The 18,637-nt window shown below is 50.5% G+C and overlaps 1 protein-coding gene and 1 pseudogene across 1 annotated transcript; both read left to right on the top strand.

Moving 5' to 3' along the window:
* Window positions 1–7,360: 7,360 nt before the first annotated feature.
* On the top strand, window positions 7,361–7,475 carry LOC114699168 (annotated as a pseudogene).
* Window positions 7,476–7,752: 277 nt separating this feature from the next.
* Window positions 7,753–17,041, top strand: Urad (ureidoimidazoline (2-oxo-4-hydroxy-4-carboxy-5-) decarboxylase). Its single transcript, XM_028878016.2, has 2 exons — window positions 7,753–8,032; window positions 16,297–17,041. The coding sequence occupies exons 1-2, from the start codon at window positions 7,858–7,860 to the stop codon at window positions 16,656–16,658; spliced, it is 537 nt and encodes a 178-aa protein (XP_028733849.1). The 5' UTR covers window positions 7,753–7,857; the 3' UTR covers window positions 16,659–17,041.
* The last annotated feature ends 1,596 nt before the right edge of the window (window positions 17,042–18,637 follow it).

Genomic DNA, 18,637 nt, shown 5'->3' with positions numbered 1-18,637 from the left:
TTTTTAGCCTACTGATGGAAAAGCATAAGCTATGTTTGCTGATAAACATTCCACTGGTGTTGTTTCTACTTAGACTAGTAAGTGCCACGCTCCTCTAGCATGTAACAAGTGTTGGACGCCTCTCTAGCTGAAGTCCTGTTCTGGTGTCAAGGGGATTTCTCCCACCTTGTTAATGTATTCCTCTCACACACAGGTGGGAGGGGGGTGTGGGGCGGGGAGACTTTGTATTAGTGACCTTTCTGTTGCTGTGATAAAGCAGCTTATGGAAGAAAGAATTGGGGATAAGACTCCGTCACAGCAGAGAGGCATGGCATGCAGCAGGCAGGGCGGGCAGCAGGCATGGTGTGCAGCAGGCAGGGCATGCAGCAGGCATGGCGGGCAGCAGGCATGGTGTGCAGCAGGCATGGTGTGCAGCAGGCAGGGCATGCAGCAGGCATGGCGTGCAGCAGGCATGGTATACAGCAGGCATGGTGTGCAGCAGGCAGGGCAGGCAGCAGGCATGGTGTGCAGCAGGCATGGTATACAGCAGGCATGGTGTGCAGCAGGCAGGGCGGGCAGCAGGCATGGCGGGCAGCAGGCATGGTGTGCAGCAGGCATGGTGTGCAGCAGGCAGGGCATGCAGCAGGCATGGCGTGCAGCAGGCATGGTATACAGCAGGCATGGTGTGCAGCAGGCAGGGCAGGCAGCAGGCATGGTATGCAGCAGGCATGGTATACAGCAGGCATGGTGTGCAGCAGGCAGGGCGGGCAGCAGGCATGGCGGGCAGCAGGCATGGTGTGCAGCAGGCATGGTGTGCAGCAGGCATGGTGTGCAGCAGGCAGGGCATGCAGCAGGCATGGTGTGCAGCAGGCATGGTATACAGCAGGCATGGTGTGCAGCAGGCAGGGCGGGCAGCAGGCATGGTGGGCAGCAGGCATGGTGGGCAGCAGGCATGGTGGGCAGCAGGCATGGTGGGCAGCAGGCATGGTGTGCAGCAGGCAGGGCATGCAGCAGGCAGGGCCGCTGGATCAGGAAGCTGAGCGCTCACATCCTCAACCACAGTGCAGAGCAGGGAGAGAAATGGAAGTAGGAAGAGGCCATGAACTCTCCAAACCGCATCCTCCACCAGGTGTGGTGGTGCACACCTTCAATCCCGGCCCTTGGGAGGCAGAGGCAGGAAGATCCCTATGAATTCAAGTCTAGCCTGGTCTACATAATGAGTTCCAGGCCAGCCCAGGATAATATTGAGATCCTGTCTCAAACAAACAAACAAACAACAAAAGCCCACCCCAGAGACGTGCTTCTCCGGCAAGGCCACATCTCAAAGGTTCTAAAACATACACCCCAAGAGCACCATCAACTGGGTGTTCAAACACAGGGGCCAAGGGCACAGTTCTCATCCACACCACCACTCACTCTCTGCTTTTAGGTAGCTGCAATCAGCCACACTAGCCAGGTTGTCAAATGTGCTTTTTGTCCTCGATAACGTGTGGAAAAGTCCCCGAGTCTGTGTATTTGTGAGGCGCTTGTCATGACTGAGAAGTCCGTGCTCACTTTCCTTCACCCTTCACGGCCCTCTGAAATGAGCTCTGATGGTCGCTCCGTTTTCCTCGGAGGAAACGGAAGCAGTGGGATTTGCAGTCTCCAAGGCTTGCTGTCTCCTCCTCAGATTGCACATGGACTCCAGCACTGTTCAGTGATCTACTTACTTGTCTTTCTTTATGGGGGGAGAAGAGCCCAGAACATAATACCTACTGTCTTAGCCCTTTCTGAAGACAGTGCTCAGCTGCAGAGGAGGTTAGGAGCACTTGTGGCTCTAACAGAAGACCCGTGTTCAGTCCCCAGCACCGACATGGTGGCTCAGAGCCGTCCACGACTCCAGTTCCAGGGGATCCAGTGCCTCTTCTGTAGTTTGACTTTCTTTTGGGACTGTCAGCTCGCAAATAATGACACGGAGACTTCTTAGTAACCATGAAAGCTTAGGCTTGTCTCACTAGCTCTTTTTTGTTTGTTTGTTTGTTTGTTTTTGTTTTTGTTTTTCGAGACAGGGTTTCTCTGTGTAGCTTTGGTGCCTGTCCTAGATCTCAATCTGTAGACCAGGCTGGCCTCGAACTCACAGAGATCCACCTGCCTCTGCCTCCTGAGTGCTGGGATTAAAGGTATGTGCCACCACTACCTGGCCCTCACTACCTCTTATAACTTAAATTAACCTGCTTTTATTAATCTACATTCTGCCAAGTGGCTCAGTTACCTCTACTCTGTTCCATATGTCCGACCTTTTCAGTGTCTCCCTGGTGTCTTGCTGGCATAATATATGTGCCTAGATCCCTCTCCTCTTCCTCTCTCTCCCGGGAAGTCCAGCCCATCTTCCCTGCATAGCTATTGGCCATCCAGCTCTTTATCAAACCAATCAGAAGGAACCTTGGCAAAAGACATAATATAAACAAAATAAAATGATATAAGTAAATAAGCCTAAAAAAGATTCTTCATTTAAAAAAATAAAATTAAAAACCTGAGTTCAGCCAGGCAGTGGTGGTGCACACCTTTAATCCCAGCACTCAGGAGGCAGGGGCAGGTGGATCTCTGAATTTGAGGCCAGCCTGGTCTACAGAGTGAGTTCTAGGACAGCCAGGACTATGTAGAGAGATCCTGTCTTGAAAAAAAAAAAAAAAGCAAAACAAACAAACAAAAACACAAAACAAAAACACCTGAGCTCATTAACAGAATATCTGCATTATTGAGTCCAAGTCCAAGGTCTCCAGAGTGCTTTTCATAGCTTCTGAAACTGTTTTTATTAAACACATCCGGTTCCTCAAGCCCACAGACCCTCAAAGCCACTGTTCTGTTTTCTGATGCGGTGACTCTGAACACTCCTGGAACCTGAGATAGAATCCTTCAGACTTTGTTATTTTGTGTCTGGCTTATTTTACGCAGAGCAGTGTTCTCAAGACCCATCCATACTACAATATGTGTCAGAAATCTCTTCCCTTTTAGAGTCAAATATTCTACTACGTGCACATAGCAAGTTTTGTGTGGCCATTGATCTATCAACAGGATTTGAACGGCATCAACCTCTTGTTTGCTGTTGATATTGCTGCTGAGAATATGAGTGTAGAGATCTCTCTCTCTCTTCTCTCATTTAAAAAATTATTTTATTTTGAGACAAGGTTTATTATTATTATTATTATTACTATTATTATTGGATTTTCTTTTTTTAATTTATTTTTTTAGATTTATTTATTTATTATATATACAGCATGTATGACTGCAGGCCAGAAGAGGGCACCAGATCTCATTACAGATGGTTGTGAGCCACCATGTGGTTGCTGGGAATTGAACTCAGGACCTCTGGAAGAACAGTCAGTGCTCTTAACCTCTGAGCCATCTCTCCAGCCCTGTTACTGGATTTTCAGGACAGGGTTTCTCTGTGTAACTGACTGTCCTGGAACTCACCCTGTAGACCAGGCTGGCCTCAAACTCATAGAGATCCGCCTGCCTCTGCCTCCTGAGTGCTGGGATTAAAGGCTGTGTGCCGCCGCTGCCTGGCTGAGACAGGGTTTTATTATGTACCCCAAACGAGCCTTGAACTCAGGATCCTCAGCCTCCTGAGTGCCTATACTGCTCCTCCATCCTGGCCTTCACACCTGAGAGCCTAGCGTGGGACCCGAGGCTGCCTGCAGGCAGAGTCGAGAGTCCCACTGGTTTTGCCTTCTCTGCGCCAGTCCGCCAGTGGTCTTTCTCGGTTTATGTTTCTCCATTGTCTTGATGGAACTGGAGGAGAGCGTGGAGCTACGGGCATTCGGCCGAGCCTCTTGGGCTGCTTGTCTTGAGATGTGTGGGATGACAGCGCTAGCAATCTTCTTTCTTCTCTCAAAGTGACTCTGCCTGGGGTAGCTGCACGCTCCGTCTGCGCCGTCTCCGTGGATGGAGTCAAACACACTGTTTGCACCCGGAGTCGCTCACTCCCTTGTGTGCAGTGCTGAAATCACCAAAGGGCTTCATTTCCATGAAAATGAGTTGTCTCGTTTGTAAGTGTTATAAAAAAATGGTATTATAGGGGCCGGAGAGATGGCTCGGTGGTTAGGAGCACTGGCTGCTCTTCCAGAGGACCTGAGTTCAGTTCCCAGCAACCACATGGTGGCTCACAACCATCTACAGTGGGATCTGGCGTCCTCCTCGGTCATGCAAACATACTTGAAAGTAGAACACTCATATACATAAATCCATAAATCTTTAAAAATTGGTATTATAGTCTATGTACACTACCAAATGCTTCTTTCTTTTAAGAAGCAGAATGTTAGGGCTGGAGAGACAGTTAATCGTCAGTCATTGCTCCTGCAGAGAACCTGAGTTCAGTTCCCAGCACCCATGACTGGGAACTCACAACCACCTGTAACTCCAGTTTACAGGATTCTTTTTTTTTTTTTTTTTTTTTTTTTTTGGTTTTTTTCGAGACAGGGTTTCTCTGCGTAGTTTTGCGCCTTTCCTGGAGCTCACTTGTAGCCAGGCTGCCTCGAACTCACAGCGATCCACCTGCTCTGCTCCCGAGTGCTGGATTAAAGGCGTGCGCCACCACCGCCCGGCTCAGTTTACAGGATTCTAAGGGATCCGACACCGTCTACTGGCATCCATAGGCGCTGCATTCACATGGTGTACCCACACTCAGGCACATACACATGGCATACAATAAACACAGGAACCTTTTTTTAAAAGCACAATATTGACTTGTTCTTCAGAGATGCATTCATGTTATGCAGTGAGCGTCCCTCATCCAAATGCTGAAACCCAGAACCCGAACCCACCGAACACCGGCATGATACACCACACACGGAAAACTCGGTGCCTGGCCTCCTGTGAATGGAAGTCAGGATGAAGGCGAGTTAAAACGTATTAGATCAAGCTACTATCAGACTGTGTACATGAGGCACACGTGAAACATAAATGGATTTTGCAAATTATGTGCTACACAGAGAAACCCTGTCTCGAAAAACCGAAAACAACAACAACAACAACAAAAATATTCTAATCACGGCAAGTTTAGAATTCAGTCTGGTTCCCCCACTCTAGATAAGGACTGCCCCACCTGTCTTTCCTTATCTGACGTTCCTCATTTTGCTGTCCTGTGTGAGCAGAGCCCTTGGTGTCCATGATGGCTCCTTCTCAAACTAACGACATTTAAATATGCTTCTGGGGCAGGGGGAGCAGTTTGAGGTGTCGTCGAGGAGAGTGAGGTTAGGGTCGCTCAACATGCTCGTGGTCACTTCAGTTTGGGTCGAGCTGTGTCCCTGATGTGAATGAACTGTCTTCTTTCTTTCTTTTCTAAGTATATTGAATACACTATGAGAGGTAACCAGCAGGGGTAGTAACTTCCCCTTTAAATGTTCTTAGAATTTCATATCTACCTCTCTCTCTCCTTGCTCTAACTCCCCCGGCCTATCGAGTTCATGACTGACATCTCCTTCTATAATCGTTGTTAAACAACACACACACACAAAAAAAAAAAAAAAAAAAAAAAAAAAAAAAAAAAAAACAAACACACACACACACACACACACACACACACACACACACACTACTGAATCCGTTCGGTGTTGCGCATGTGTACACAGATAACCTGTTGGGGGCCCAACCCTGGGAGAGACTGAGTCTCCCTCTCTCAGCAGCCCTTGATTGCCTTTACAACTGGCCAAAAAAGCAGAGAATAAGTGACCGTGTGGTGTGCCCAGCCCCAACTGGTACATCCACAATGCAATCCCTACACCCAGCGCCCAAGGGGGCGCCAGGAATGTGGTTGCAGAAAGACTTTAAGAGGACCAGGACGCCTGCTTCTAGACAGGACAGCGAAGCCACACCTATCTAATCCTGTCTAATCTCAACAGCACGGTGGCCAGACCCGCGGCTGACAAGGTCTCACTCCCTCTTTACATCCTTCAAGACGAGCCTGCGGGCTTAGGCATCCTCTCCCAGCAGTGCTTTATGGTGATGTGCCGGCAGATGGCGCCCGAGCACCACCGTTGCTAAACCCCGGGCCTGCCTTGGCATTGCCCCTTGGCACCTGCAAAGGCAAATATTGGGTGAAAGGAAAGCCTTTGGAGATCATTTACCCAGGGTGCCATCGTTTCTGGACTCAGGGTAACGAGAGCTTTTGGTGCTTGTCCCTAGCCCGACACTAACCGAGTCCGCCTGAGATCAGAGCCCCCTGTTCCCCGTCTTCTTTCCCCCACACCCTCAGCAGGGGGCGCCGTCCTGTCTGGGGCCCCACCCCCACACTCTCTTGTATTCCTTCCTAATCTTTTCTACGCTCGTTTTCCGTGAAGGACTCTCCTGGTAATAGCCTTAGCTGGACTCTCCTGCTCACTGTCATCTGTTCGCTTCGCTGTTGCTAAAACACGAAACAACCCAGGGGAGGCTGTCCTCGAAAGTGTGCAAGGCGGGAAATCAAGGCGGGAACCCGGAGGCAGATTCGACACCCTCTTCCTTGGGCACCTACGCTTATATGTGTACACACATCTAATCCACCTAATTTAACAAATAAAAACAAGGCCGGGCAGTGATAGCACAGGCCTTTAATCCCAGCACTCGGGAGGCAGAGGCAGAGGTGGATCTCTGCAAGTTCGAGGCCAGTCTGGGTTATAAAGCAAGTTCCAGGACAGCCAGGGCTACACAGAGAAACCCTGCCTCAAAAAACCAAAAGTAAATAAATAAATAAATAAATAAATAAATAAATAAATAATAAATAAGTAAATAAATAAATAATATCTTTTAAAAAAAATAGCACACAAGGAGGCATAACTCCTCCTGAAGACTCCTTACCCTTTTTCATGTGCACTAATTAAGTGTCTGTTGTGTTAAGCATTTGGGGTATGAAGAAAGATTAAAACACGGTACCTAGCCTCTAGAGCAGTGTTTCTCAATGTGCGAGTTGTGACCCCCTTTGTGGTCAAAAGATCCTTTCACAGGGGTCACATATCAGATACCCTGCAGATCAGGTATTTACACCGCGATCTTACCGGTAGAACATCACAGTTGTGAAGTAGCATCGGAATCATGTGATGGTCGGGCGTCAGCACAGCAGGAGGAGATGTAGTAAAGGGTCGCAGCATCAGGAGGGTCGAGAAGCACTGTTCTAGAGCAGCAGCAGAGACAGATGAGAAATCACCTTCCACGTAGGTGGACCCGTGACCTGCCTGGATCACCAGGAAAAAACGTCCCCAGGAACAACCCTGGTTCTATTCCCAGCATCCACGTGGTGATTCACAACCACCTGGAACTCCAATTTCAGGGGATCCCACACCCTCTTCTAGCCTCTGTGGGCACCGGACATGCAAGCGGTCCACGGATAGGCATGCTGGAAAAACACGCGTGTGAAATAAAATAAGATGTTAATGACGTCTACTGAACGCGCCCGATCTCGTCTGATCTCGGAAGCTAAGCAGGGTCGGGCCTGGTTAGTACTTGGATGGGAGACCGCCTGGGAATACCGGGTGCTGTAGGCTTAAAAAAAAAAAAAAAGATGTTAATGACACCACCACCACGCTTCTGTCCAGTGAAATATGGCCCCTGCCGGCTCTGATTATGTTGGAAACATTCACTATGCAGAAGTCTCTGCTCTCTTGGTCATGACCTTAAGCCTGGGTGGGACAAAACTCAGCGGAAGAATGCTTGTCTAGAACGTGTGGGTTCTCTCCCCATCCCACATCACCCCCTGCCACCAACAAAACCCTCAAACCTGGGTGTCCGCGTTTCGGGAACATTCTGGATAGGCTCCACCCACAGGCGTTTGGCTCAGCTGGGATTGCACAAGGCGAGCTGTGTGTTCAGCAAACACAGCCCTATGAAAAAGAGTCGGCGTCACTCGATGAGAAGAGGATCTCAGCCATGGACATAGAGAAGGTCAACTCCATGGACTTCGGTGAATTTGTGGATGTGTTTGGGAACGTCATTGAAAAATGTCCTCTGATTGCAGCTGCTGTCTGGTCCCAGCGTCCATTCTCTGACTTGGAAGACTTAGAGAATCACTTTTTTGCTTTTATCGATGCTCTTCCAAGGTCAGGTAAGACTTCAGGCCCGGGAGCACAAAGCGATTTCCAGTATCGTATATAAAAATATTTTAGATTCTTTGAGCCCTGTTGCTTATAGTGACTTAGCTGGGTTTATTGGAAGGGTCAGTAAACATCCTTTCAAGGGGCTAGACTCTAAGTAGGATCTAAGAGTGTGTCCGGTAAGACAGCATGGCAAATAAACATTGGAGCCTGGAGGTCAGCAACGGGACGGGGCAAAGGCCTTGGTGAGTTAGAGGCCAAAGGGCAGACCGAGGCTGGCCCCTTTCAGCCACCCAGTGTCCGCTTTAGCAACGCCCTGGACCCAAGAGAGAAGGCAGGGGGCATATCTCCGAGGGGAACGCAAAGCAGGGCATGTTCACGAGAAAGGACCAGATTGAACAAGGATAGTGCATCCGCTCAGATCCAAGAGTCTGCGGGCAGAAGAGAAGTTGACGCACATCGGTGTGTTCTGGGCCCTGACGCAATTGGGGTCACGGGCGGGGAGAAGAAGAGGCAGAAGTTCAGACTGGATGGCACGGAGGCCAAGGGCGCGCAGTCCTTGCTCACAGGCTACTCGGATTCCCAGAGAAGCCCGACATGCCCTTGGGGACCTCAGGCAGGAGGGTGACCCTGGGTTCTCACAGAGGGGCAGGCACAGACTGCTGCCTTCAGGACAGCTGTGACATTCAGAGGCTTCCCATCCTCACCTCGACGTGCTCAAAAGAGAACTTACCTAGGAAGAACGGGGGAAATGTTACAACATCAGGCTGAGGGCTGGAGGATGCTCCCCAGTTAAGAGCCCTGGCTCTTCTTCCAGAGGCCTGGAGACCAGTTCTCAGCATCCACATAGCTGCTCACAAATGCCTCTAACTCCCAAAATCTGATGTCCTCTTCTGGCCTCTGTGGACACCAAGAACACATGTGTGCACAGACACAATGCAAGCAAAACACTCAAGCATGTAAAACTCAAAATTTAAGTGTGTGTGTGTGTGTCTCAAACTGAAGCCCAGCGGAGTGACCCAGGCCTATGACGCCGGTACTCACTGAACCGCGTTCAATCCCTTGCACATTATTTCCATCAGAGGGGAAAAAAGCCCTGGAAACTCGGTCTTTTTTTTTTTCTTTTTTCTTTTGTTTTTTCAAGACAGGGTTTCTCTGTGTAGCTTTGGTGCCTGTCCTGGATCTTGCTCTGTAGACCAGGCTGGCCTCGAACTCACAGAGATCTGCCTGGCTCTGCCTCCGGAGTGCTGGGATTAAAGGCATGCGCCACCGCTGCCAGGCAAGCTCAATGTCTTTTAAGGCTCCATTTTTAAAATAATGAATCTGACATGAATTTTTAATTGATTTATTTATGTGACTATGTGTGTGGCAGAGTGTATATCTGGGCAGCTCATGAATGCTGGTGTCTGTGGAGCCAGAAGTAGGTATCAGATCCCCTGGACTGGAGCTATGGGCAGTTGTGAACTACCCGACGTGGGTACTGGGAACTGAACCCAGGTCCTCTGCAAGAGTAGCAAGTGCTCTTAGCCACTGAGCCTTCTCTCTACCCCAGTCTAAAGGTTGTTTTGTTTTGTTTGTTTTGTTTTTGTTTTGTTTGTTTTGTTTCTGTTTGTTTGTTTGTTTTTTAAGAAAATGGCCAAACTAGAAATCACTCCCATAGCTTCTGGCAGTATTTTCTAGATAATCTAGAACGAAATTAGAAAGGTGGTGTGCACATCACACATGCATGAACATGTGTTGTGTACAGTGTGTGTGTGTGTGTGTGTGTGTGTGTGTGTGTGTGGTGTGCTTGCGCGTGTGCACATAGAGGACATCAGGTGTCGTCTCCCGTTCACTCTGCCTTATTCTGAGATGGAGTCTCTCATTGAACCCAAAGCTTGTTTAGTTCTAGCCAGCCTGGCCTGTAAGTTTTGGGGGCCCCTGCCTGGACCCACCGCCAGCCCTGGGATGCAGGCATGGGCAGCCAAGCCAGACTTGACGTGGGTGCTGGGGTCTCAAGCTCTCACGCTCCACGCCATCTTTTGCCTTTGGACAGTCAGGAACAAACTGGTTCATAGAATCGTTTCAGCTTAAAGGAAGAAAAGACCTTAAGGGGGTACCCTACTTGACTTCTCTGTTGCTGTGATAAAGTGCCATGACCAAAACCAATTTGGGGATAGAAAGGGTTTATAGGGATTATACTTCCACATCACAGTCCATATTGAGGGAATTCAGGGCCAGGAGCCCAGGGCAGGAACTGGAGGCAGGAACTGAAGCAGAGACCATGGAGGAACACTGTTTACTAGCTTGCTTTCTCTGGCTTGCTCAGCTTCCTTCCTTATCCAGGCCAAGCCCACCTGCCTAAGGATGGCATCACCCACAGTGGGCTGGGCCCTCCTTCGTCAAATTAACAGTTAAGAAAATGCCCGGCAAGCCAAATGGTGGTGGCACACGTCTTTAATCCCAGCACTTGGGAGGCCGAGGCAGGAGGATCTCTGTGAGTTCCAGGACAGCCTGGTCTACAAAGAGAGATCCAGGACAGCCAGAAATGTAACACACAGAAACCCTCTCTCAAAAAAGCAAAAAAGGAAAAAAAAAAAAAGAAGAAAGAAAAAGAAAAAGTCCCACAGATATATCCACAGGCCAATCTAGTGGAAACGATTCTTCGGTTGAGGTTTCCTCTTCACAGATGGATGACTATAGATTGTGTCAAATTGACAAAAGTCAAGTATCATCGTGGGTGGATGAGACACAGTGTTCTTCCCAGAGAAGGATTTGCTTGGATTATCTTTTTAAAATAATTCATTTATTTTTACGTGCATTGGTGTTTTGCCTGTCTGTGTGACATTGGTGTTTGTATGTCTGTGTGAGGGCGTCAGATCCCCAGGAACTGAAGTTCCAGACAGTTGTGAGCTGCCACATGGGTGCTGGGAATTGAACCCAGGTCCTCTGGAAGAGCAGTCAGTGCTCTGAACCGCTGAGCCATCTCTGAAGCCCCATGAATTATCTTTTAGGGGGAAAAAAGGAAGAAAGAAAAAGAAAAAACTTTCTACCTTTCACAGAAAACTGGATTTTTGGCGCAAAAGGGAGGTTGACCTCTCCTTTAGAGTAGGCGATGGTGTATATGGCCACTAGATGGCAGTACAGGATCAATATTGGGCTCTAGCCTAGCCTGCTAACGCGTTGTCTAGCCAATCAATTCTCAGACCTAAGCAGGGGCAAGGTGACAGCCGGGGTAAAGAAAGGAAGGTTGAAAACATACACAGAAGCCCCTGGAGCACCAGCTCAGTTCTGCTCAAAGCTAGAGTGGACTGGGGAAACCAACCACTAAGCTGCATTCCGAAGGCTGTGGGTCCCATCTCCAGTGCCAACCTCTCAAACCTGCAGCAACAAATCTCCCTCCCTCCCTCCTCCCTCCTCTCTCCCTTCCTCTCTCCCTCTCTCTCTCCTCTGTCTTTGTTTCTATCTCCCCCCACCCCGTGTGCGTGTGCGTGTGCATGTCTGTCTGTCTGTCTCTCTGTCTGTCTGTCTTTGCCATACCAATACCGTTGTGCGGACGTCTTACAAAAGTTGTGTCGAGGCTCCATCGGTCACAGGAAGATGGGTCAAGATGCTACCGCAATGGTTACAAGTGAGAGAACAGGTTGTGTGTACTGTGGTGAGGGGAGCTGCTGGTGAAGAGAGGAGAGCTAAAGTCAGCAAGAGTTAGGTGGGAGGCTTTGAGTGGCTGTGTGGGGGTGCTGTCATTTTCTGGGGTACAGAGACAGAAAGCAGAAAACAGGAGCGTGTTAGTTCTGGTCCTAATAAGCACCAACACGAAGATGCTGAACGTGCCACTGGACCACAGGAAAGGAACATGTTGGAAGCTGAGGACAAACTAGATGTTGGTGTCATGGAAGAATCAATCCACTGCCTGGGGGCGTGGCCCAGGGGACAGTGTGCGTCTAACATGCAGGGACCCGGAGTGAAATCTCTGGCAGCAAAATGCAAGATTTAAAAATAAATTGAATGATAGGGAAGGAGACAGAGTTCCGAGGGTTGGTGGAGGGCTGTGCTGGGACGTGTGAAGCCCTGGGTGGGATTCCCAGCACTCAGCATAATCTAGGCTCCCAGCACTTGGGAGATGGAGGGAGGAAGGTTATCCTCAGCCATATATGGAGCTTGAAGGCAGCCTGGCCTACAAGAGACCCTGTCTCTGAAGAAAAATGTAACAAAACCAAAGAAACCCCTGGGCAAGAGCGCTTACTATGTAAACAAAGAAGGGGGGTGTGAGTCCCCCTCCAGTCCTAAGTTCTGGGCTGAGCCAAGACAAAGGCAGGCAGGTGAGGAGAGCCAGGACCAAACTGTAAAGGTTGGAGGGACCGTGCCAGGGCGTGGGCACTGGGCTCAGGCTAGACTGATGTCATTAATTGACTCTGATGAGGGCAGATTGGTTTGTGGGAGGGGTCAGAGACTTCATAGCGTAAACCGGATGCAGAAGTGAAGAGGTAAACAACCTGGAAGTGAGCAGGCCAGAGAAATAGGGAAACAGTGGAGGGAAACGGAGTTCAATGAGGGTCTACTTCTGCATCTGGAATGAGTGGTCCTCAGTGCGTTCCCATTTGCTGGGAGGTAAGGATGGGGAGGGTGGAGAAATGCATACATGAGGCTGTAGAGGTGAGGTCTGAGAAGGAGAGACACAAGTGAACTCAAAATGCCCGGACCAGGAGCTGGAGAGATGCCCAGTGGTTAATTAAGGGCACTTACTGCTCTTGCTAGGGATCCCAGCTCCATTCCCAGACCCCACCGGGTGGCTCAAAACCACAGGTAAATCCAGTTCCATGGGACCAGAGCGCTCTTGCCTTCAAGGGCACCCACAAGTCTCTCTCTCTCTCTCTCTCTCTCTCTCTCTCTCTCTCACACACACACACACACACACACACACACATACACACACACACGCTTCAAAACAAAGAAACCACAAGTGGAAACTCAGTGTGGGTAGTGCAAATATGTAATTCCATCACTTGGGAGGAAGATCAGGAGTTCAAGGCCAGCCTTGGCTAGATGAGACCCTGTCACCAGAAGAACACTGTGTCTAGAGAGAGGGCTCAGAGGTTAAGAGCACTACTGCTCTTGCCGAAGACCCAGGTTCTGTCTGTTTCCAGCACCCACATCCAGAGCTCACAACCAATCACCTGTAACTCCAGCTCCAGGGGACTGGATGCTCATCCATGGGCACCAAGCACACACGTGCTCACGCTTATGTGCACGCACTTGTGTGTAAACACACAAAAATTTAAAAATAAATATTTTAAAAGATCTTTTAAAATAACCGAGTTTAAAAAAAAAAAACAAAAGAACACTGGTAAAGGAGTTGGTTTTTATTAAACGACACAAGACCATCTGTTGAGCCAGGAGTGGGGACATATGACTGACTGGTCAGGACACAGGGCACAGGTGGCCCTAATGGGGTTTTTGGGCAATTGCCTCTTGCTTAGAGGAAGGACACTGTCCCTGCCTGGCTCTTCTATGGAGTCACAGAAAGTCTTCTTCATGCAGACATCTCAGTCCTGTGTTCCCAGTAAATAATGCCTACCAGCACCTACTCCCAAGTCATGACACCCAGTGACAGAACTGGGGAAATCAGAATGTCCGTGAGATGGTAAGAAACACTGCCCAGCATTGGGCCACCCACGTAGGGAGACTCAGGAATGCAGGCTGACTTCCACAGTCTCCAGGCTCCGACTGGGATCACTGGCCACAGCTCGGGGGACCTCGAAGGAGACACAGTGTGGATGGGAACCAGGGAGGGTCCTTGCTGTGTGTCTGTAGGGAGATGGGTGCTAGCCTCTGCAGCAGCCAAGGGATCGGTGATTTGGAGCAGTGAGGTGGGTCTGGGGCTGCGCAAACCAGCTTTATTTTTTCTGGCTAGGCCGCCATTCCAGACTTCAGTTCTTTCTTGCTATGTGCTGAAAGGCGTGTGCGTGTGTGTGTGCGTGTGTGTGTGTGCGCGCGCGCGCGTGTGTGAATTTCGGTTCCGCTAATTTAGCGTGTTTTCTTCTGCCCTTTGCTCTACCCTATTCTGGGCCTCTTCTCTCTCCCGAGCCCTTCTTGTCCTCTCTGCAAGAGTGGAAAACACATCTCGCTCCTAGGCAAACATTAACCCAGGCGATGCTTTCAAGAGGGAAGATAAACTCTAGGAGGAGTGAGAAGTGAGGTGTAAGGGCAAGAAGGTTTGGGGGGTGGCGCTGCTAGGCAGCCGGCTCGCGCTCCACGCATGCGCTAGCAGGTTTGTGAAGGACAGTGAGAAGGGGAAAAAAAAAAAAAAAGGAGAGAGAGAGAGAGAGAGAGAGAGACTTCCGGCTCCCAAGAATCCCACCAATAACGACTTCGATGGCAGTTTGGACTGACCCGGGAGCACACGCACTAATGCAATCGGATCCTCCTGGGCGAGGGGACCCAGAGGCTGCTTTGAAACTCTGAAAGGATCGGTTGGGGGTGCGCAGTCACAGTAGCGCAAAGGTGCCCGACTCCCCTGCAGCTCCCGTGGAGCAGCCACGGCTGCCTGCCCAGCCTGGGATTGGGTGGATGTGGGACGAACCTGTCCTGAGTGGCAACCGCCAGCCCCTGGTCCCCCAGGTGGCGAATTTAACACCCACATTTTCGCACCACACGGAAAACTCCACTGCAGAGAAAGAACTACTGCTGATTGTGGTGGCCTGGAATTAGGGTCCCCATGAGAGGGGAAGCGTGGGATTGGTGACCGACCCCCCCCCCAGCCTTGCAGGGACAGACAAGTCATTAAAGGGGGCTGTGGGCTTTGAGGGAAGGGTACAGGTGCACAGCTCAGTGACCTTGGGCAGGGGAACTAACGTTTGTTTCCCGAGCCTTCGCTGAGTATTTTTAAAAATAGATTTAACTTTTCTTTTTATTTATGTGGGTGTGATTGTACGCTACTTGTTTGTGCGCGGCCGTGGCCAAGAAGGCCAGGAGAAATTGTCGGGTCCCCTGGAGCTGGAGTTCCGTATCCAAGGCTCCCAGGACACTGGCCTCGGGTGTGCTTTGGCTCCCGCTTTACTGTCTATCCTGTTATGGGGGCGAGGTGGAGGGCTACCTTGAGGAAGAGGAGGCCGCACCATATTTAAAGGGGTTTTTCCTCTTTGTGAGCATTGAGACACAACTTACTAGAGGATGTTTTAACTATTTCCCATTTCCAACCAAGTCTCGCCTAGTCCCACTGCCAAAGAGAGACAGACACCTGCCTTGTGCAGATGGAAGAAAAAGGCAGCTGCATCTCACGTTTCGTTTTTCTGGACTTCCTACTGACGTGAATCGCTCGTGCATTAGGTGCCAGGGTGTGGGGAAGTGATTTGTCCTTAGTTCTCCTGAGTGGGTAAAATAGGTGCCACGGCCCTTCTTCTTTGACGGAGGGCTGCCGCCACATCTGAGATCTTGTCTAGCCCGCCAAGGCCAGTTCGTTCTTTACAGTAGTGCTCAAACGACGCCCGGGAGTCCCCTGGAGTTAGAACCCCGATGTCACAGCTAGGTTTTCCCACGGTGTGAGGCCTCAAGAACAAGAGTTTTCGCTCACACGCGCGCGCGCGGGCTCTTTGGGGATCTGAGGTCAGTCGGAGGAGGTGTAACAACACAACCCCAGAGGAGTGGGTGGTCATAATTAAAGAAACAAAACAAAACAAAACAAACAAACTCCCAAACAACAATAACAAAAAGGCAAGCAGCTTTCATCAACGGCGGAAGAATTTCGGTGAAATGGGTTTCTTTTCGGTTAATCCGCGGGACCCTTCGGCTATTCATCCAGGAGACCAAGAACTCACACTTAGGGTCACAAAATCTAGGCATTTATTTGTCAAGCCCCATGGATATTATCCTCTGGACCCACCCCGCTCCTGCCTTTTCTTCTTTGAGGCAGAACGAAACCCATTCCAGGACTTTTGGCGGAAGTCTTCAGGCCCTTGCATCCGGCCCCCTTTCAACATCAAAGCCCCCCTGAGAGCAAAGGACTTTGAAAAGATAGGAGTAGCCTGGACTTCTTATCGCTCCCCAGCTCTCGGCGGAGCAGGTCGTAAATTCCCAGCCTCAGGGACTGCCTTCTCTCTCTCCCCTCCTTTCCAGGATCCCCTAGGTCTGAAAGACCAAACCTGTCACTCGCGCCCCGCCCCCGGGTCCTGGCGGGGGACAGAGGGACCGCATCCCGTTATTGGAGAGGGAGGACGCCACGACCCGGGGACCCTGCTTGGCTTTCTGATCTGCAGGGGGTAACCCTCTGCCGATGTGTGTCTGTGCTTCTCCGCAGGCCAGGAGGGCATCCTGCGCTGTCATCCGGACCTAGCCGGCCGCGATCTGCAGCGTGGCACGCTCACCGCCGAGTCGCAGCGCGAGCAGAGCCAAGCGGGCCTCACCAGCCTGGACGCCGACGACCGGCAGCGGCTGCAGCGACTCAACGCCCAGTACCGCCAGCGCTTCGGCTTCCCGTTCGTGCTGGCTGCGCGCCTGAGCGACCGCGCCGCGGTGCCCCGGGAGCTAGCCCGCCGGCTCCACTGCCAGCCCGAGTCCGAGCTGCGCACCGCCCTGGGCGAGGTGAAGAAGATCGGCCACCTGCGCCTGGCGGATTTGCTAGGCGCCGATCCCGCCGGGGTGGAATCGCCGCGGGGCTAGGGATCCGAACGCCAGCCAGCAGGATGCGCCACGGAGGGGACTTGGCGCTGTACATCCTTCGCCGGAGGCTGGCTCGGGCCTGGAAGGACAATCCACTCACCCACACAAAGGAAGTGGAGAATTGAAGCTATCACACGGATAATGCATCCTTTGTGCACCCATTCTCACGAGCACGCGCCGCCAAAATATGTCAAATTCTAGAGCGCTTAGCGCGTTGCCCTCGATTTATCCAGATCGCTGCTTCAATTCTCCACTGCCTTGCGGTCCGGCCTACACTACAGCCTTGGCGGACTGAAAGCTCCCCTCCGACTCCCCCATTCTCTCCTGCTAAGCAGGAACTGGAAATGCAAAAAGGCACTGAAACAGGAGTCTTGTGTTCCATAGTGATCTTTCTTCTCTCACTTCATTTGATTTACTGATATTTACTCGTGAACAGAGGCGACTGTCTCACTCTGAGATGCCCGTGAAAGCTGAAGTTGTGGCGTGGGTGGGTGTGTGTGTGGGGTGTGTGTGTGTGTGTGTGTGTGTGTGTGTGTTAAAACACTGGTTTTGGTCCCAGGTGACCAAATAGCAGTGGGAGTTGAGTCCTCCCATTCAACTTCCAGCCTGGGGAAGATGCACTGCGGAGGCCAGTGTAGTGTGTGTGTGTGTGTGTGTGTGTGTGTGTGTGTGTGTGTCTGTGTTGTCTGTGTGTGTGTGTGTCTGTGTGTGTGCGCGCACGACCCTTGTCCTTCCAGAGTCGGCCTTTGGTGGTGGACTGGACTGCCCTGCAAACCATCCAATATTAAAATAGCAATACTCATTGGACAGCTCTGAGTGTTGTGGAGCCCAGGCTGAAGATGACATCCCATCATGCTGTGATATAGGGATGGGGATGATGCCTATAGAAGTCTTTCCAGAGAACAAGTCAGACTTGGAAATCTGGAGCTCCAGAGTCAGTCAGCTTGCTGTGGCCTCTGGAGAAGCAACATCACCAGCAGGAAGGACCATCACAACCCACCCCCCACACACACACACCAGAGAGAGAGAGAGAAAGACAGGAGTTAATGAGTCTCAAGAATACTACTTAGATCTCTCTCTCTCTCTCTCTCTCTCTCTCTCTCTCTCTCTCTCTCTCTCTCTGAGTGTGTGTTTTGTTTTGTTTTTCTGAACAGGGTTTTTCTGTGTGGCTTTAGAGCCTGTCCCGGAACTTTCTCTGTAGAGCAGGTTGGCCTCGAACTCACAGAGATCCCCCTGCCTCAGACTCCTGAGTGCCAGGATTAAAGGTGTGCATCACCCACCACGGCCACTTTTTCTTGGTATAGAAAAAGGGCTGGAGAGATGGCTCAGAGGTTAAGAGCACCGACTGTTCTTCCAGAGGTCCTGAGTTCAATTCCCAGCACCCACATGGTGGCTCACAACCATCTGTAATGAGATCTGGCACCCTCTTCTGTGTACATAATAAATAAATAAATCTTAAAAAAAAAAAGAAAAAAGAAAAATCAAAGCCATACATGGCTCCCCCAACACAGACAGGTGGAAGCAGAGTTGATTTCTATTGGCGAACAACCCAATAAAACAAAATGCACTCTCCCCCTTTCCATACAGAGCTATGCCACAGAACTTTGGGTTCTGGGGATGATGGTCCATAGAAATAATCCCTTCCTGGAGCACTCAGAATCAAAGTAAAGGAGCCTGTTATCTCTTCTGTCACCTCATCTATGTCCCTGAGCAGTGTGGGCAAAACAGACTAGGGATGCGGAAGTGGATGCCTGGGAAGGCACCTGCCATCAGTTCAAAATCCACTATACTCAAAGCATTCTGCCCAGCCCTGGGCTAAACCCAACCCTTAGATAAATGGGCCCTAGAATGCAGAATACACCCTGTTTATGTAAATGTCCTAAGCCGAAGATGCGGAGAATCCAACGGGACAAGATTCCCAGGACTATTTTTAGACTCATAGATGCAATCTGTGCTTCTCAGGAACGACCGGGTCTCTT

The sequence above is a fragment of the Peromyscus leucopus genome, chromosome 23 (assembly GCF_004664715.2).
Source record: "Peromyscus leucopus breed LL Stock chromosome 23, UCI_PerLeu_2.1, whole genome shotgun sequence".
In the NCBI taxonomy this organism is placed as follows: domain Eukaryota; kingdom Metazoa; phylum Chordata; class Mammalia; order Rodentia; family Cricetidae; genus Peromyscus; species Peromyscus leucopus.
This window is presented reverse-complemented; position numbering and strand designations above follow the sequence as displayed.